Consider the following 21,087-nt stretch of genomic DNA (forward strand, 5'->3'; position numbering starts at 1 on the left):
CAACAAAAAATATCAATAACATTTGATTATATTCATACCGTTTTCATTACCTTATTTTCAACTTTATTCTTATCTATCCATGTATAAACTTTATCCCAAATAATATAAAAGTCAGATTCTTCTTGATCATTCAGCCAATATAATTTTCCAAGAGGAAAATGCTCCAAGAGCATAGATAAAGCAAAGAGGGAGGACAAATTTTAATCCTCTGGGTAGGATCCCGCCCATGGGAACAATATTAATTAGAGGAGCAAACGATTTTGCAGACAAAGTCTTATCACAGAGAAGATTCCTTGGAGAAGCTGTGCCGAAATGTTGGCCCTAAACTTGATTTTCCTGCTGCTCGCCCTCTGCTTCCTAGCTGTCCAACTGGTGAAGCTCCACTTTCAGAGAAGACTCTACCCACCTGGACCGACCCCTCTGCCTTTCATCGGGTGCTTATGGCACCCCAAATTTTTTCAAGTCAGCCGGGAGGTCTTGACGGAGGTAAGAAATTTCTATATCTTATCTTACAAATTCTGACTGCAGCAATAATTTCATATGCCCTCTTTTGGAAACAAGAAAAAGCCCCATCAGTATTGGTAGTCATTGCTAAAATTATGGAGTGCACGGAGATGTCCAAAATAGCGATGGAAATGCAAAATAAAAAAAGACTCAGACCACTATAAAATATGGGACAATTGGTACAAATGGGTCATAGCAAAAAAAATATCAAATTTTTATATCATGAAAGTAATAAATATTTACTGACCCCTCACATCCTGGACACAAATTGTTTCAACTCCCACCCTCAAAACATCGCTACAGAGCACTGCACACCAAGACAACTAGACACAAGAACAGTATTTTTCCGAACGCCCTCACTCTACTAAACAAATAATTCCCTCAACACTGTCAGACTTTCTACTAAATCTGCACTTCTATTCTACTAGTTTTTCTCATCATTCCTTTCACCCATTTCCTCCCATGTTGACTGTATGACTGTAACTTGTTGCTTATATCCTAAGATTTTTATTAATATTGCTTCTTCATTGCTTATTTGACCCCTATGACAATCATTAAGTGTTGTACCACATGATCCTTGACAAATGTATATTTTATTTTATGTATGCTGAGAGCATCTGCACCAAGACAAATTCCTTGTGTGTCCAATCACACTTGGCCAATAAAAAAAAATTCTATTCTATTCTATAAGCCTATCTCATCTTTGACCGTTCTAAGCCGAAACAAAACCAACCTACAAAATAATTCCAAAACCAACTAAACTGAAATCCAATTTGAAAAAGATTTTATATCATATCTCTCTTTATTCGTCTTTAAACCAAATAGAAATTTTTACACACTACATAATATATCAATGCAAATACTCATCAATTCCTATATCAATTCTCACACCTTTTTTCTCATACAAAAATACATTTATTACACCTTACATATTCACCCCCTATTATTCTACTATACCACCTAAAAAAGTCTGTGTCACACGCAGATTTACCCCCCTCAATACTTCTTAATCTTTTTTCCTTTTCCCAAATCACTTTCTACTAACCAATATATATATACGCATTGGAAATTAAAGGCATGAATTACAAATATAACATAAGATATAAATGGTAACAACAAGGATATCTTTTACTTACATGGTCTGAGAAATAGACTATTGATGTAAAATTTTTTATGTGTTACTATGTATAATTCTATTATTTTCCTAAACTATTTTATTCTGTATCCTTTCCCCTTTCCCTTTTTCTTTTCCTGTTTATATTCCCCTCCCTTTTTCATTAATTTAATAAATAAACTATTATTTTTTTAAAAAAGAATTTTCTATCCCTTTCATCAGCTGATTGACATGGAAACGACTAAATTGAAAATAAATAAAAAACCAGAAGCATTCTTATTGGGAATAATAGACCAAAACATGGAACAAAACACTATTATTTAATGTTACATGTACTGCAGCTAGAATTACAATAGCACAAAATTGGAAACAAAGTAAACTACCAGATGAACAAATACTGATTAAGAAAATCATGGATTGTCAGAGGCAGATATGCTGACATTAAAATTAAGAAATAAAAAAGACTCAGAATACTATAAAATTTGGAATTATTGTACAACAGAACAGAACAATACAAGTTAGTCCTTGACTTACAACCGTTCATTTAGTGAGCATTCAAGGTTATAATGGCATTGAAAAATGTGACTTATGACCATTTTTCACAGTTATGATTTTTGCAGAATCTCCATGGTCGCGGAATCAAAATTCAGATGCTTGGCAACGGGTTCATATTTATAACCGTTGCTGGGTCCTGAGGTCATGTGATACCTTTTTGCGCCCTTCTGATAAGCAGATTCAATGGGGTTTATTTAACAACTACGTGACTAACTTATACACTGCAGTGACTCACTAAATAATGGCAAGAAAAATTGTAAAAACAGGGCAAAAACCATTTAAACAGATGTATCAGGAACTGAAATTTTTGGGCTCAATTAGGGTCATAAACTATGTGAACGATGTTTTAAAGATTGGGGTTTTTTAAATTAGTTGTTTGATTTTAAATTTGGATTCTTATTGTTTTCCTTACATTATTATTATTATTATTTATTAAATTTATATGCCGCCGCTCTTCGAAGACTCGGGATGGCTAACAACATATAAAAATTGTATACTGTACATTGAGGTAGGATTAATTAAAATTAAAATTAAGAATTACATTTAAAAAACTAAAAAAGTCTATTAGCATACACACATGCCCATTCAAACAAGCCCACTATACATTTTGTAAACAACCATGAGTCTTTGGAGAGAGGCGGCATATTCCAATGAATAAATGAATAAATGAATAAATGAATAAATGAATAAATGAATAAATGAATAAATGAATAAATGAATAAATGAATGAATGAATGAATGAATGAATGATGAATGAATGAATGAATGAATGATGAATGAATGAATGAATGAATGAATAAATAAGTTGAGAACCTATAATTTATTGCTAAGTGACATTGTGGCTTTTGTGTTGCAGCCAAAGAGAGTGGTGGTGAAATCTGTTTTTTCTTTATCGTAAGAGCTACTGTTCGTATTTTCACCGTATTTTCTAATTCAACAAATGTTGATCTCTTTTGATAACACACTAATAACCCAACCTAACCTTGAGGTAAATTTTTAGCTTCTTCTCTTTGGCCCTCTTTTGATAAACACAATAATAGCAAAAAAAAACCCCAACAAATCTTGAGGTAAAATTTTAGCCTTTTCTGTTGGTCCTCTTCTGACGTCCATATCTGTGGTCATTTTGTACCCTGAAACATATGCGATATGTTAGTAACATGGAAATTGGTAAAAGTAAAAAGGTATCCCCACTGCCTAAAAACATTCATTCTTGAGGAACAGTGTGAAAATTCTCAGAAATTATATATAAATAACAAGGTGAAGAGATCAACAAAGTAATTGGAAGATGTGTGGAAATTCCAGATTGGGACGTCAAACTTAGGCAAGAAAAAATCTAATCTTTCCCAGGATGCCTCTTGCTCCATTCTTTCAGCTTCTATCCGTCCTCTTTCTTTTTTCATTTCTATGTCTTGTTCAACAATGGCTGCTCGGGGTCTAGGACTTTTCAGCTCCTAGTCTGCTTCTTCTCCAGGGTTTCACCTCCGCGCTCACCAGCTTTTCTCATCAACTGGCCCGCTCTCATCCTTTTGCCCCGGCCATGGTCCCTCCGTCCCAGTTCCTTCGCTGCGGCCCATTTGTTGAAGTACAGTTCATGTCAGGTGTTTAGGTGCCCGGGATATGCACTGTTCACCCATTTTGAGACTATCAGAAATCACTACCTCTAAATCCTTCTCTTCTGAATTTTTTTTCTAACACAGGACTGCCAATACAATACCCAGATTGAGGATTCCTTTTCCCCAAGTCCATTATTTTACATGTGGAAACATTAAACTGCAGTTTCCATTGCTTTGACCATTTATCTAGTAAAGCTAAATCACTTGCCATATTACAGACGCCTCCAGGAATATCAACCCTATTGCACACTTTAGAGTCATCGGCAAATAGGCAAACCTTCCCTACCAGACCTTCCCCTATGTCACTCACAAACATATTAAAAAGAATAGGAACCAGAACAGACCCTTGTGGTACACCACTTGTAACCTGTCTCTGCTCAGAATACTCGCCATTAACAACAATGATTTTTTGCACATACGCAGAAGCAAAAAGGCCCAGAAACTGGAAAATAAGATGACAGCCGTCACTTGCTCTGCCGTGAGCGGACAGGAGTTGACGGCAGCGGACAGGATTAGACGGGAGAGGATGGGAGCAGATGGAGCTGCCGCGAGCAGTGGATCTGCTGCAAGCAAGTGCCGATAATGTCTATTTTTGTGTGCCTGTGTGTAATATGTATGTATGCAAATGGCACATATACATAGAATTAAATATTATTTTTTGATGTTCAGTAACAGTAAATAAATAGGGAATTTGTATCTCTCTGAGGCGAGGAGAGGCCAGGCATCCTAACCACTAACCCAAACCCTTGATGTGAGTGACGTCAAGTTGACCACCTTTAAGCCAGTCACATGACCTATAAGCCACCACCTCCTATGACAAACATTAAATGTTGTACCTCCTGATTCTCAACAAATGTCTTTTTTTCTTTTATGTACACTGAGAGCATCTGCACCAATGACAAATTCCTTGTGTGTGCAATCACACTTGGCCAATAAATAATTCTATTCTATTCTGTCTATTTTATTTAGGCCTGTTAACTATTTTTTATGCTTGCTAAAGTGAGTGCCATATCACTTGCTCTGCTCTGAATATAAGGATGTGTTATTTGGCCGGGTGCAAATTAAAATGGATGTCGTACACAGCAACTTTCCATCAAAATTGAAAATCTCCTTATTCCACTTAACTTTGTTCACAACACAATCCACATTTTTTCCCTTCAAATTGATGCCTCTCTCCCTGCTTTCTTTTTAAAAAACGATCTAACTGAATGAAATCTTTCAAAGAATCGAAACGTTTGCACATTCCCTTGTGTCTGTTGTTTAATTCCACAGTGCCCTCCCTCCCCCCTCTCTTCTATCTTTAATGAATTTAATGATATTCAAATGGAAATAAAGTAATTGTTGTGGTTAGCTCTGCCCCAGTTCCTGCCCCAAGGACTGTGGATGTGGGGGAGACATCCACATGCTGCAGGCCTGTTCCCCCCCTCCGGTAAAATCTGCTGATGAAGGCTCCTCTGATCAAGAAGACATGAGTGACAGGGAGGAGGAGAGTGTGGCAGACAGCTCAGAAGGAGATCAATTATCTAGCTCCTCCTTGGATTCAGAACAAGAGTTAATGATACAGCCACGCATGCGGAGAGCGATGCATAGGCAGCAACAACTGAGAGATTATTATCAAAGAAAATGAGTCCACCTGTGGTTGGGTGGGGCTGTGGTCATTAGTGAGGCTGCTATAAAGAGCAGCCTGTTGGTTTGGTCATTGTGGAGGATTATCTGATCATTGTGTTTCGTGACTGCTTTATTGACTTTGACCTTTTGTGTGCTGATTTTTCCCCGCTTTGAAACTAAACCAGAGCAAAGTGTGTTTCACTTTGTGAAAGAAGAAGGACTGTGAATTGCCTCACAGCTGCAAGCTAAGTATCACAGAACTGATAAGGGACTTGTACAAATTACCAGTTTGTTTGGAGACCAGTGCTCTTTGCTATACCAAAAGAGGGCTTAGTTTAAGTGAATTTTCATTATAAAGAACATTGTTTTGAATTTTCAAACGTGTGTGTGTCTGAAATTTGTACCTGTGAATTTTTGGGAGGAGTCTACCAGAGAGCCCGACAGAACAGTAATATAGTCACCAAAGTCATGCCCAGGAATCTTAAAGACCATATGGGATCGTTTTTCTAACAGATGTCCAAGATCTATGGGAATATCTTCACGTTGTGGTTCGGACCCTACCCTGTGATTATGTTAAATGGCTTCCAAGCTGTGAAGGACGGTCTCACCTCCCACCCTGAAGATGTTTCTGGCCGGCCTATGCTCCCCTTTTTCAAAGCATTGGCAAATAACACAGGTAAGAACCAGAGTTGGGATTCAGCAGATTCTGACCAGTTCTGGAGCACTGGTAGAGGAAATTTTGAATAGTTTGAAGAACCAGCCCTTTCTATTCTCTGCCTCCTGAGTCCCAGCTGATTGGAAGGAAATGGGGATTTTGCAATAACCTTCTCCAGGAGTGGGAAGGAAATTAATTAATTAATTAATTTAATTGGATTTGTATGCGGCCCCTCTACGAGGACTCGGGGCGGCTCACAGTATATATAAAAAAAGAACAGTAACATAATACAATTAGTACTACAATATTAAAAACAATTAGAAAGAGAAGATTAACCTAAAAAATTAACTCATTTACCAAACATTCAGCAGTCATACTTAAGGCATTCAGTGGTCAGGGGAAGATCTAAGAGTCCCAAGCCTGGTGGCAAAGATGAGTTTTTAAGCTCTTTTGGAAGGCAAGGAGGGTGGGGGCAGTGCAAATCTCTTGGGGGAGTTGATTCCAGAGGGCCGGGGCTCCCACAGAGAAGGCTCTTCCCCTAGGTCCCAGCAACCGACATTGTTTGGTCGACGGGACCCTAAGGAGGCCAACTCTGTGGGATCTCACCGGTCGCTGGGATTCGTGCGGCAGAAGGCGGTCTCGGAGATAATCTGGTCCTATGCCGTGTAGGGCTTTATAGGTCATAACCAACACTTTGAATTGTGACCGGAAACTGATCGGTAGCCAATGCAGTCCGCGGAGTGATGGTGAGATGTGGGCATTTCTTGGAAGGCCCAAGACTGCTCGCGCGGCTGCATTTTGGACAAGTTGAAGTTTCCGAACACTCTTCAGAGGTAGCCCCATGTAGAGAGCATTGCAGTAGTCGAACCTTGAGATGATAAGGGCATGAGTGACTGTGAGCAAAGACTCCCTGTCCAAATAGGGCCGCAACTGGTGCACCAGGTGAACCCGGGCAAACGCCCCCCTCGTCACAGCTGAAAGATGGTGTTCTAAAGTTAGCTGTGGATCGAGGAGGACGCCCAAGTTGCAAACCCTCTCTGAGGTGGTCAATAATTCCCCCCCCGGGTGATGGACAGACAGAGGGATGTGTCCTTGGGAGGCAGTACCCACAGCCACTCCGTCTTGTCTGGATTGAGTCTGAGCCTGTTGGCACCCATCCAGACCCTGACAGCCTCCAGACACCGGCACATCACTTCCACTGCTTCCCTGAGTGGACATGGGGTGGAGATGGGGATTTTGCAGTATCGTTCCCCTGTCATACCCACCAAATGCTATCATGTCCTCCAAGCCATGTCCACTCCCTATTAGAAAAGGTATTAAATTGAAGTAATCTTTAAAGAAGTTACAAATTGAATATTAAATATATGAATTTAGAAGACATAGAAGTTTGACGGCAGAAAAAGACCTCATGGTCCATCTAGTCTGCCCTTATGCTATTTCCTGTATCTTATCTTAGTAAACCACTCTAAACCCGACTGCAGAAAATTCAAAAATTTAGTAACCAAATAGTTGATGCATGGAACTCACTACCAGACCTATAGTATCATCATCTAACTCCCCAAACTTTACCCTTAAACTATCCACTGTTGACCTCTCCCAATTCCTAAAAGGTCAATAAGGGCCATACATAACTGCAACAGAGTGCCTTCCATCTCCTGTTTCTCTTTTACTAGTATCATGTCTATAAATATTATTACTGTTGTGGTTGGCTCTGGCCCAGCTCCTGCCCCAGGGAATGGGGAGGTGGATGCAGGGTAAAATTCAACATGTCACAGGCCTGTGTTATTGCCGACAGAATCAGTTCAGAGTTTAGTTTCCTCGGACGAAGAAGAAGGTGGGAGTGACTTGGCAGAGGAGGGCTTGGCACACAGCCCAGGCAGTCAATCTCCCTTATCTTCCCTTAATTCAGATGATGACAGTTTGGACCCAAGCAAGCGCAGAATTATGTGTAGAAGAGACCAAGTAAGAACATATTACAGGAGATAAGTGAGTTTGGGTGGGGCTGCAGTAATTAGGGCTGCTGCTATAAATAGCAGCATGTGGATCTGGCCGTTGTGGAAGAATATCTGATCGGAGTTCGTCAGGAATCCTGTGTTTTCTGGACTTTGTTGCTTTTTCACGCCTTGGAAAACAAAGCAGAGCAACGTGTGTGTGTGTGTCTCACTTTGTTGGAAGAAGGGGTGTGAAGTTTCTTCACAGCTGCTAGCTAAGTACTTAATGACTGCTTAAGGGAAATTGTACAGACTACCCGGTTGTTTTGGGAAGAGTGCTCTTTGCAATACAAAAAGAGTGCTTAGTTTATTTTGAATTTTGTGATAAAGAACATTGTTTTGAATTTTCAAATGTGTGTGTGTGTGTGTGTGTGTGTGAAATTTGTACCCTTGAATTTTCGGGAGGCTCCTATCAGAGAGCCCGGCAGAACAATTACAGGTATATCTTTGTTTACCACCAATGCGTATTTGACAAAATAAATAAAATAAAATGAATAAATAAATATTCTGAGAAGGGCATTTTGCCTTGCTGTCATTTCTAAAGACTTGAAGAAGGCCAATAATAATCTTGTTGTTCGGCGGTTCTGTTTCACTAGGGCTTCTGCTTTCCACGGGCCGGACCTGGAAGTATCAAAGGCGATTTTCAATGACGACCCTGAAGAATCTCGGCTTGGGGAAGACCACTCTGCAATATCAGATCCAAGAGGAAGCAGAGAGTTTGGTGGAAGCATTCCGGAAGAGCGAAGGTATTACAAAGGCAAAGGCCTTTATCTTTCGGCCGAAAATTTATATTTTCATACTTGTTTTAATTTGCCAAAATGTACAAGCTAAGACAAAAAGGACATCCTGAAATCATTTTTTCGATGTCTGCAAGGGAGGGCAAAGGGTCAAAAAAAAGATCAAGATGAAGGTCCAAAACTTTGATTTTTTTTTTCATGTTTTGTGCAAGGAAATTATTATTGTTGTTGTTAGCCGCCCCGAGTCTACAGAGAGGGGCGGCATACAAATCCAATAAATAATAATAATAATAATAATAATAATAATAATAATAATAATAATAATAATATTTATTGGATTTGTATGCCGCCCCTCTCCATAGACTCGGGGTGGTTAACAACAATATTGTTGTTGTTGTTGCTATTATTATTATTATTATTATTATTATTATTATTATTATTATGCCAATACAACTCAGCAAACAAGATCACTATGCTGGATTACATATTTCATCACCAGTCGGGCGCTTCCCAAGCACCTAGGACTGCGTGATGTAGCGGCGAATTATGTTTGCCGATCCCAGTAAAGCGGCCTTTTGCAATTGACAGATGGAGATTTTGTCAATTCTGATGGTTTTCAAATGTCCGCTGAGATCCTTTGGTACTGCGCCCAGCATGCCAAGTACCACTGGGACCACTTTCCACTTTCACTGGCTTATGCCAAGTCATTACATTATTATTATTATTATTATTATTATTATTATTATTATTATTATTATTATTATTACAAGCCCCAATTAAGTCTAAATTGTAGATTCAAACACACACTCTCTTGTAAAGTAAGGAAAGGCAGTTCATCACAAAGAAAAAATACTGTCCAAACACTTTTATCAGCCAAAGTGCTCTCCCACAAAACACACACTTTGAATGTTGTGTTAAGCCAAAACAAAAGCAAAACAGATAAAAGGCAGCTGTGAAGACGTCACAGCCACTAACCCCCTTCAGGAGTTCTCATGCTTATTTAACTGTGAATTGTTCCACAAAGTCCTTGAAAATCCTGAAGCAAACCACAAGTCTCTCTCCCTCTCATAAAATGGATAAACTCCCACGCCGAGAGGCAACAACGCTGGCAATTTATCAGCAGCCCAATTATCCTAATTACCCCAGACACAGGTGTTCTCCCTTATTTCCTATAATGCTTGTGCAGTTGTTCCTTCCTTATCATAAGCCTGCGTCTGCGCGCATCTATGAATACCTCCTCTTCTGAATCTAATGATGATGATGATGGTTCACTAATGGGGCAATTAGCTAATGGGCTGCCTGTAATTACCTCCTCATCCGATCCTGCTTCACTCCCAGAATCCTCCCCTGACACAGAAGCTTCACTGTCCAAAGCTGTTGGCAGTAAAACCGGCCTCTGATAATGTGAGGATTCTCCTACACCAACCCCCACAGTCCTCGGAGCAGGAGCTGACCCAGAGTCAACCACAACATTTATTAGATTTGTATGTTGCCCTTCTCCAGTTCACAGAATAAATATAGAAACAAATCATACAAAACAAATCTAATACATTAAAAAACTACAGCTAAAAACCCTATATATTACTCAATCAGACAATGTAAAATGAACCAATAAATTTTATAAATAAATAGAAAGAATAAATAAATAAATAGATTAGATGATTGATAGATAATATACAATAGATAGAAGATAGATAGATAGATAGATAGATAGATAGAAACATAGAAACATAGAAACATAGAAACATAGAAACATAGAAGACTGACGGCAGAAAAAGACCTCATGGTCCATCTATTTATTTATTTATTTATTTATTTATTTATTTATTTATTTATTATTTAGATTTGTATGTCGCCCCTCTCCGAAGACTCGTCTGCCCTTATACTATTTCCTGTGTTTTATCTTAGGATGGATATATGTTTATCCCAGGCATATTTAAATTCAGTTACTGTGGATTTACCAACCACGTCTGCTGGAAGTTTGTTCCAAGGATCTACTACTCTTTCAGTGAAATAATATTTTCTCACGTTGCTTTTGATCTTTTCCCCAGATAGATAGATAGATAGATAGATAGATAGATAGATAGATAGATAGAGACAGACAGACAGACAGACAGACAGACAGACACACACACACAGACAGACAGACAGACAGACAGATGACAGACGACAGACGACAGACGATAGATTGGCATGCTTCTTGCAAAGATTGTATAGGGCCTGCAGAGAAAGACTAGGGGTGAAACAATAGCATCTTCTACTCCTTGAGGAGCTGCCACAAAAAAGGGGGAGCGGTCAACCCTGAAGGCAGGACAAGAAGCAACGGATGAAAACTAATCTAAACTTGCAACTAAACTAAATTAAACTAAACCTGGAACTAACCTTGTCCCTCTTTCTCCTTGAAGGAAAACCAATGAATCCTTCTTTCGCCCTGAACCTCGCTGTTTCCAACGTGATTTGTGCGCTGGTCTTTGGTCATCGTTTCTCCACAGAAGACGAGACTTTTCATCACCTGCTGGAAGCTATGGAGAACATTTTCAGTGTTTCTGACAATGTTGTGAGTAACTGCCCCCCCTCCTCACCTTCTGCAAGAGCTTGAAGACCCACTTGTGCCAACAAGCGTGGGACCATTAGATATTACCCCTGGTTGATGAATGGAGTGCATGTAATTGTTTGAATGAGAGTGATTGATTTTGAGAAATTGGGATTTAAACTTGTTAGTTAATTTTATAATTGAATTTAGGATATTTTATTGTTTTATTGTTTTATCTTGGAGAGGGGTGGCATATAAATCCAATTAATAAGTGGAATTAATAATTAATATAAATTATAAATTAAATAATTAATATAAATTAATATAAATTCAATTAATAATAATTTGGTTCCGCAACCCAACAAGACTGACACAGACTTTGGAGGATAATGCTGCAACCTGCCTTCCATTGAGGACTTGTATACTTCATGAGTCAAAAAAAGGGCGGTGAAAATATTTACTGACCCCTCGCATCCTGGACATAAATTGTTTCAACTTCTACCCTCAAAACGTCGCTACAGAGCACTGCACACCAAGACAACTAGACACAAGCACAGTTTTTCCCCGAATGCCATCACTCCGCTAAACAAATATTCATTCATTCATTCATTCATTCATTCATTCATTCATTCATTCATTCATTTATTAGATTTGCATGCCGCCTCTCTCTGTAGAAATAATTCCCTCAACACTGTCAAACAATTTACTAAGTCTGCACTACTATTACTACTAATTTTCCCCATCATTCCCATCACCCATTTCCTCCCACTTATGACTGTATGGCTGTAACTTGTTCCTTGTATCCTTGAGATTTTTATTAATATGGATTGTTTCTTCATTGCTTATTTGACCCCTATGACAATCATTAAGTGTTGTACCTCATGATTCTTGACAAATGTATCTTTTTCTTTTATGTACACTGAGAGCATCTGCACCAAAGACAAATTCCTTGTGTGTCCAATCACACTTGGCCAATAAAGAATTCTATTCTATTCTAAATAATAAATAAATAAACGTGAGCTGATCCCTTCTTCCCATTTTCTAATGAGAATCAAAATGTCAGTCACTGAACAGGTCTAGTGGTTGTGGGTCAAAAAACCTGCAATGGGTACTAAAGGTTAATTGGGAAGCAGACCAACCCACAGTGAGATAAATCAAAAAAAGTGAAAATGGCATCCATGATAGCGCAATTGAAAATCCAGCCCCTGGCCATCACGTACAGGAGAGCGATTCTACACTCTTGCTGTCCATTTTTTTTGTCTGGAGGCCAGCAGTGGCAAAGTTCAACCTTGGATAGGTCAGTGATTGAGAGGGGGAAATCCAGGGGTAAGAAGATAAGAACATAAGAAGAGCCATGCTGAATAGGGCCAAAGCTCATCCAGTCCAGCATTCTGTGTCACACAGTGGCCCACCAATTGTCCATGGGGATCTTGAGCAGAAAGAAAAGGCAAAACCCTCCCTTTCCCTTGACCTCCAACAAATGGTACCCAAGGGAATCCTGCCTGCCTCAACCAACATAGAGGCAGCACTTGGACATCTGTTTCAATAACCATTAATACACTTGGCATCCATGAATCTGTCTAATCCTGCCTTGAAGCTATCCAGGCTGACAGCTGTCATGACCTCTTTTGGAAGTGAATTCCATAAACCAATGACCCGCTGGGTGAAAAAATATTTCCCTTTCTTTGTGATGGGTGACGGGGAGAAGAGTGATTCCCCCATTGCGGAAGGTGGAATCCCTGAAATCTGACATGGAAGAGACCAGCGGAGGAGGCAAAAAGTGAGAAACAGCAAGAAGTATCGGTGAACAAAATGAGATACCAAGTTACTTCTCTAAGTTGGTGGGATCTACAAATGAGTAACCAAGTGAATCTCCAAAGTGGGAAAACATAACAGTGGCTAAAGAAGAGGATCTTATGGTGGAAACTTATGATGGAATTGTTATCAGACTCATTGCAAATGGATAAATGTGAACTGCGTAACAAAATTGATGAAATATACAGAGTACATACTAATTATGCACAATGATATAGATTACCCCACAAAATACATGTACGATTTGCAAAAAAATCTGTTAGAGATGAAATCTACAAAAGAACAAATTGTATAGATAAAAGTCTCTAGCAATTCTCAGTCATCCATGTCATGGTTGTCCAAAAGTATTTTTTCAGGAGGCATCTTGACTTTTTGTTTTATTCTTTAAAGACATTTTAGGGAGGCAGTTGGCAGTCAGCAATAGTAGCCTGCAGTATTGCATTATAATCATCATGCCAACGTGGCTCTTGGTTCCTTTTTCCTCTGTTTAATCCTTATCTCTTTATTTTATCAATATGGCTGCCTAACTCAGGTGATGTTTTTTCTCTTCCACCAGCTGTACAATATTTTCCCCTGGATTATGCAGCATGTCCCAGGACCTCACCAGAAGGCCTTTCCCTCACGTGACTTCATTCAGTCATTCATAAGAGAGGAGATCAAGAAGCACCAAGAAGCAGGCCATCAAGAAAATGACCAAGACTTCATTCATTTTTACCTGGATAAAATAGAGAAGGTAAGCGGATACTCTATTGCGTGACTGTTAGGTGGCTTATAATATAAAGGCGTTCCAACCTTGGTGACTTCAGGATGGGTGGAATTCAACTCCCAGAATTCCCTAGCTGGCAAGCTATATATTTGCCATGAGTACTGTCTACTCTGGAGATTGTGACAATGTAGCATTGGAGTGGATCAATGAAGGGCTCCACTTACCTTTTCCTACAGATACCGGGAGGCTGGCGGGGGAGGGCACACGCCCCACATTTGTGCCTGCACCTTCGTGAGATTTTGTTTCTGCGCATGGACATGATTTCACTTCTGCGCGTGCGTAGAAGTCAAAAGAAGGTGAAAATTGCAAAATCTCGACCTCACGTGAGATTTTGCTTTGGCGCATGCCAAAGTTCAAAAGTATTCCAAAGTACTGTAGAGAGGAATCATTACTTCACGTGAGCGAGATTCTATGCTCCTCTTGATACATTCCAGGATTGTGTTTGCCTTTTTTGCAGCTGCTTCACAGTCTTATTTTCAGGGAAACACACGTAGAAGCACAAAGTAAACAGAGAACAGTCACCATGTGCTTTACTGTGCAATAGTTTTAAACTGTAACAGGAAATTCTTCTCAGGACAAATAGAGGCATGGATTATAACCACAGATGCAAACTAAACTGCCATTTCCTAGCTCAGTGTTCTTGAACCATTTTGGTGCAGGGGAGCACTGGAAAACAGAAGAGCAACTGGCTGGCGCATATGCAAGGGAGCATCAGAAACCAGAAGAGCAATTCCTCTGTGCACCAGGGAGCTTCTCTTCCGGTTTCTGGTGCTTCCACATGGATAAAGACATGTGCACGCTGGAACCTGAAAGAACAATGGGTGACAAGTGACGTGCCGAGAGAGATGGCTCTGTGTGCCCCTTCCAATACATGCGCCATCACTGTCCTAGCTAAATGATTCTGTAATTGTTGCAATAAAAATATATTCTAGCACGTATTTCAGCGGGGCAAGTACTGGAAGGAAGTGGTGATTTTCAAGGTTTCTCAGGTATTTATTTATTTATTTATTTATTCATTCATTCATTCATTTATTTATTTATTGATAGAGTTGAAAGGGACCATGCAGGTCATCAAGTCCAACCCCCTGCCTGAGCAGGAATACTAAAGCACCCCAGCCAAGTGGTAGTCCAATCTCCTCTTGAAAGTGTCCAGAGTTGGGGAGTTCACAACCTCCGCAGACAGGTTGTCCCACTGGTTGATCACTCTGATCGTCAGTAAGTTCTTCCTTACTTCTAGGTTGAACCTCTCCTTGGTCAGCTTCCAGCCGTTGTTCCTCATCCGGCCCTCTGGTGCTCTGGAGAATAGAGTGACCCCCTCCTCTCTGTGGCAACTCCTCATATACCTATATACAGCTATCATGTCCGCTCTGGCCCTCCTTTTCTCTAGGCTATCCATGCCCAGTTCCTGCAATCTCTCTTTGTAAGTCTAAAATTTATTTCTCCATTTTTGTTCTGCAGACGAAAAACCAACAAAAACCACAGTATGATGAAAAGAACATGGTTCAGTGCATTTTTGATCTCTTCCTGGGGGGAACGGAGACATCAGCCATCACTCTCTGCTGGGGATTGTTATATATGGTGCTTTATCCTGACATTCAAGGTGAGAGAAGCATCATAGGATGGATGAGATAGAAGGGACCTTACCTTTATAACCCAACTCTGCTCAATGCTTGAAGCTGCTTGCGGCATCTTCATCTGCAGTTGACAACTACCGTGTTTCCCCGAAAGTAAGACAGTGTCTTACTTTCTTTTTATCCCCAAAAGCCCCACTATGTCTTACTTTCAGGGTATGTCTTATATTGGAAAAAAATTGTCGAATTTTTTGTTTTAACCATAAAATTAACATTTATTAACCACCTGAACAGTATTGTATTCACCACAAAACAGCAGATGATACCCCAGTATGCCAGTGTGTATGTTTTACTGATGTATGATTAATACTGTGTGCATTACCGTATTTTAAGCAGGAGGCGGCAGTGACAAGTGCAGGGGACGGCGCAGTGACGTATGGAGAGGGGGACGGTGCGGACGTGGGCAGGAGGCGGCGCACAGCTAGATGAGAGGGAGGCGGCAATACCCCCGTGTTTCCCCGAAAATAAGACATATGTCTTACTTTCGGGGTACGGCTTATATTAGCCGACCCCCCTGAAACCCCCGATACGTCTTACAATCCGGGGTGTCTTACTATCGGGGAAACAGGGTATGATTGGAAGAAATCTTTAGCTATAGATAGTCCTCAACTTACAGTCATAATGCAGGCTGCTCTTTATGGTCTCAAGTCCTGACATTGTTAAGCAAAGTGTCTACGTGATTGCTTCATTCATTCATTCATTCATTCATTCATTCATTCATTCATTCATTCATTCATTCATTCATTAGAAACATAGAAACATAGAAGTCTGACGGCAGAAAAAGACCTCATGGTCCATCTAGTTTGCCCTTATACTATTTTCTGTGTTTTATCTTAGGATGGATATATGTTTATCCCAGGCATGTTTAAATTCAGTTACTGTGGATTTATCTACCACGTCTGCTGGAAGTTTGTTCCAAGGATCTACTACTCTTTCAGTAAAATAATATTTTCTCATGTTGCTTTTGATCTTTCCCCCAACTAACTTCAGATTGTGTCCCCTTGTTCTTGTGTTCACTTTCCTATTAATTAATTAATTAATTAATTAATTAATTCAATATGCCGCTCATTCCAAAACAGCCTCAGAGCGGCTAACAATAGTCATAAATACAACAATATTAAAAAAGCAATAAAAATACAACAATAAAATCAACAATGTAGTAAAAGCAATAATATCATTAAAAAAAACAATGCATACTTACCAATCTAATTCCAGGCCTGCTGGAAAAACCAGGTCTTAATGGCTTTCTGGAAGACTGGTAGGGAGGAGATAATGAGGATCTCTGGGGGCAATTGATACCACAGTGTCGGAGCCGCCACCGAGAAGGCTCTTCCCCGAGGTCCCACCAACCAACATCTTCAAGAAAAAAACAAAAAAAACCCCAGTTGTCTTTTGAGAAAGTACCTGTTGCAGCCTGTCAGCTGAATCAGAAGAGGAGGAGGTAACATCAAGGCAACCTGAGGAGCTCCAACCCTAGCAACTTTAAGACTTGTGGACTTCAATTCCCAGAATTCCTCAGCCAGCATGGCGGATGGGAGAATTCTGGGAGTTGAAGTCCAAAAACGTAAAGTTGGTCACCCCTGGTATAGTTACATAACCTCCTCCTGCTGGACTGAGCTTTCTACCATTAATATACCATGGGCAGCTGGGACCACACTTGGATGCTTATTCATCTCTAGCTTTAGTTAATGTGCAAAATCTTTGTTTCTCCCCAGCCAAAGTTCAAAAGGAAATAGACACCCTTCTACCCCTGAGCCAGTCGATCTGCTATGAGGATCGCAAGGATCTTCCGTACACAAATGCCGTGGTGCACGAAATCCAGCGCTTTGGCAACATCATTTCGATCGGGATGCCCAGATACTGCATCAGAGACACAAAGATCCAGAAGTTTCACATTAGAAAGGTAAATGAAACCCTTTGATCTAGAGCATTCTTTTCTTCTCCTCCCCTTAATTCTAGAAGGAAGCACATGCAATTATTATTATTATTATTATTATTATTATTATTATTATTATTATTATTATTATTATTTGTATGCCGCCCCTCTCCGCAGACTCGGGGCGGATAACAACAGAATAAAAACAACATGTAAATCCAATACAAAACAGCTAAAAAACCCTTAATTCTAAAACCAAACATACATACAAACAAACATACCATGCATAAATTGTAAAGGCCTAGGGGGAAAGAATATTTCAGTTCCCCCATGCCTGACGGCAGAGGGGGTTTTTTAGGAGCTTGCGAAAGGCGAGGAGGGTGGGGGCAGTTCTAATCACCGGGGGGAGTTGGTACCAGAGGGTCGGGGCCGCCACAGAGAAGGCTCTTCCCTGGGCCCCACCAAACAACATTGTTTTGTTGATGGGACCCGGAGAAGGCCCACGCTACAATACAGGGAGTTATCAGTTAACGATGGTAATTGGACTGAGGAGTCTTGTTAAGCGGAACGTCATGGAACTGTGTTTATTTATTTATTATCTATGTTTCTATGTTAATAAATAAATAAATAAATAAATAAATAAATAAATAAATAAATAAATAAATAAATAAATAAATAAATAAATAACCAAATAAATAAATTTCCTGATGATTTCTCATCCATCAGGTACCAACCTGCTTAATATATATTTTTTTAAAATCAGATGAAGTCAGCATCAAAAATTAGATTTATTAGAATAGAATCCCATGTTAATAATAATAATAATAATAATAATAATAATAATAATAATAATGACGGTTGTTTAACCTACTTTGTATTTTTAATTAATTAATTAATTAATTAATTAATCATTGTAATTTATTTATTTATTAGATTGTATGCCACCCCTCTCCAAAGACTGTTTTAGACAAGTGTTCTTCAAAGTCATATATTGATGATGAAATATCCTATGGATTCCTCACTTCGGCCTCCATTGCCAGCAGATATAACCATTTTTTCCCCTTCCCTCAGGGTGAAAGGCAAAACTTATAAGTCCCCCTTCTCTTTTTTGGCAGGGCTCCATCTTTTTCCCGAACATGGCGTCGGCCTTGTATGATCCCAACGAATGGGAGACACCCCTCACCTTCAACCCGAACCATTTCCTTGACAAGGACGGGAATTTCACCTGCCGAGAAGCTTTCATCCCGTTTTCTATGGGTACTCGTTCAACTTGTCAACATTTTCATTGATTCTTTAACGAGATGCATTGGAGCGATTAGAACTTCTGGCAATCATAGGCTAATTCTGCCCGACTGCCTGCAGTTCGGCAGCTCGATCCTGACTGGCTTCCATGGGTTGAGGTTTGAGGTGCTGCAAAGTCCCTGAGGGGAGCGATGTCTTCAGAGGGACTCAGAGCAACCCAGCCATGGGGGGGTCACTCAGGAACACCAATCCTAGAAAGAAGACTTGGACACATTTCTCTCTGGGTGATGTGACAAAGTATTGAGCTGGGCACCTCCTTTTATTGGGGGAATATGCAAATGGGAATGATTACACGTACATGTCAAGTGATATACAAACATCCAATAATGTCACTCTAAAACATGACACAACTTCTGAGTCCTTCCTATCTCCATATGGCACGTAACCAGTTTCCACTGAGCAAATGTCTCTCATGGCCAATTTTCTGGGACCTTTTGTTGTTTAACACAGCTATCTCCTGTTTACCACAAAGCAAGGTCTTTTATCACAGCCTTCGTCCTGTTTACCCCAGGCAATGTAAATTGCATCTTTTGATCACACAGTTCTTTTCCTGCTGACACATTCTTGTTATCCGAGGAGAGTTGCTTGAACCATTTTATGGCCAGTCATTTCCTTAAGCAGATTTCACCAGAAATGCAGACTCACCATGTGACCTACGTGCAGTCCTGTCCTGGCTAAAGGAATCGGAGTGTATAAGGCATTTATGTTAGAAGTCCTGATATATTATAATCCTATCCTAACATGCTATGGCGGCTACAGAGGTTGGTAAAATGAGGACCCAAATCTTTGGGGGCGGGGGTGTCCAAAATGTTGGCTCTGTGTAAACCACTTAAAGAGAGGGCTGTATAGCATTGTGAACCTTAAGTGCTATTTTAACACAGGTTAAAAACCAAAGGAGGAGTCCCACTCGCTGCTATTTTAAATCAAACTCTTTTATATAAGAAGAAGCATTTTTTACAAGTATTATAGTCCATCTTGGCCACTTTCCCATTGAAGGCAAAGAAGAGAGATAAAGGTCCCAGCTGATCAAAGCCAATTAACATCCCGGAGGGGAGATAAATGTTCTCTGAGTCACACAGAGACACTTGCAGATTCTCCAGACTTTCTGCAGACAGGGGCATTTCTACTCCGTGGATTTTAGCAGAGAAATAGCAGTTTGCTAGCGTAGCATGTCTGGAACCTCAAATCTCGAACTGACTCCATTACAAACATTGAAACTCCACCCCAATTTTCCCATGAAGCCAACTTTAAATACTTACTGGGAGTGGTCAACAATTCCCTAGAGTTAAAAATTACAGACTACTTTCTTTTCCCATACAAGAATTCCTGAGACAGCCTTGAGGGACCCATGCTGGCTGAGGAATTCTGGGAGTTGAAGCCCACAAGTCATAAGGGGGCTTGGTCCCAACTCCTTCTCTAATCAATCACTGCCAGCACTGATTTGTTGTTTTCCTCTCCATTCCTAGGTCATCGAGCATGTTTGGGAGAAAATTTGGCCAAGACAGAGATCTTCCTGTTCCTTAGCAACCTTCTGCAAAGGTTCAATTTCCACTTGGCCGACGGATCAAAAGATATAAAACTTGACCCGATCTGGGGAGGAACTCTGAAGCCTCATTCCTTCGACATCTGTGCAATTCCTCGATAGACCCCTATGTCAGGTCTTTATGGCAGCTGTGGATTCTGGGACTGGGGCTCCAAGCAGCTGGGTTTGCCTCCTCCAACTTTTGACTGAAAATAAAGCAAGTCTCCAGCCCTCTTTGCTGTGGGAGAAAAGTGTATGCAACCTGGTCTTGTTCTGCAATATGGGCTTTTGAATACAGCCATTCTGGCAACATCAGCCCTGGGCCATTCTCTATGTTTTTGCCATTTAACGAAGTCCACTTGCTCCCTTCTAACTGGGCCTCAATTCCAGGGGTGTCGAACTCAATTTCATAGAGGGTGTTAAGGAGTGTGCAGGACCCTTGAGTTATCACGGACTTGCACAGAGTAAAACATGGGATTCCAGCAGATATCCAGGAGTTATGAGTAATTATTCAATCATACAAGACAGATACATTAAAGTGTATAAAATAGTGGTTATCTGAACATAAGAACTGTTCTGTCGAGCTCTCTAGTAGATTCCTCCCACAAATTCACAGGTACAAATTTCAGACACACACATGTTTGAAAAGTCAAAACAATGTTCTTTATAATGAAAATTCACTTAAACCAAGCCCTCTTTAGGTATAGCAAAGAGCACTCGTCTCCAAACAAACTGGTAATTTATACAAGTCCCTTATCAGTTCTGTGATACTTAGCTTGCAGCTGTGAGGCAATTCACAGTCCTTCTTCTTTCACAAAGTGAAACACACTTTGCCCAGGTTTAGTTTCAAAGCGGGGAAAGATCA

At 40.1% G+C, this 21,087-nt stretch overlaps 1 protein-coding gene across 1 annotated transcript; it reads left to right on the top strand.

Annotated features, from left to right (window-relative positions):
* Window positions 1-312: 312 nt before the first annotated feature.
* Window positions 313-20,484, top strand: LOC139168252 (cytochrome P450 2J6-like). The gene is made up of 9 exons (XM_070753777.1): window positions 313-486; window positions 5,908-6,070; window positions 8,637-8,786; window positions 11,183-11,331; window positions 13,658-13,858; window positions 15,350-15,491; window positions 17,238-17,425; window positions 18,514-18,655; window positions 20,167-20,484. The coding sequence occupies exons 1-9, from the start codon at window positions 313-315 to the stop codon at window positions 20,343-20,345; spliced, it is 1,488 nt and encodes a 495-aa protein (XP_070609878.1). The 3' UTR covers window positions 20,346-20,484.
* Window positions 20,485-21,087: the final 603 nt, after the last annotated feature.

The sequence above is a fragment of the Erythrolamprus reginae genome, chromosome 5 (genome assembly GCF_031021105.1).
Source record: "Erythrolamprus reginae isolate rEryReg1 chromosome 5, rEryReg1.hap1, whole genome shotgun sequence".
Taxonomy (NCBI): domain Eukaryota; kingdom Metazoa; phylum Chordata; class Lepidosauria; order Squamata; family Dipsadidae; genus Erythrolamprus; species Erythrolamprus reginae.

What these genes read in the sequence shown, in the direction of transcription:
- LOC139168252 (XM_070753777.1), top strand. Translation starts at nt 313, where the DNA reads ATGTTGGCCCTAAACTTGATTTTCCTGCTGCTCGCCCTCTGCTTCCTA. An exon ending in AGCATTCCGGAAGAGCGAAG is followed by an intron (nt 8,787 to 11,182) that starts GTATTACAAAGG and finishes TTCTCCTTGAAG; the next exon opens with GAAAACCAATGAATCCTTCT. An exon ending in TTTTCAGTGTTTCTGACAAT is followed by an intron (nt 11,332 to 13,657) that starts GTTGTGAGTAAC and finishes TGCCTAACTCAG; the next exon opens with GTGATGTTTTTTCTCTTCCA.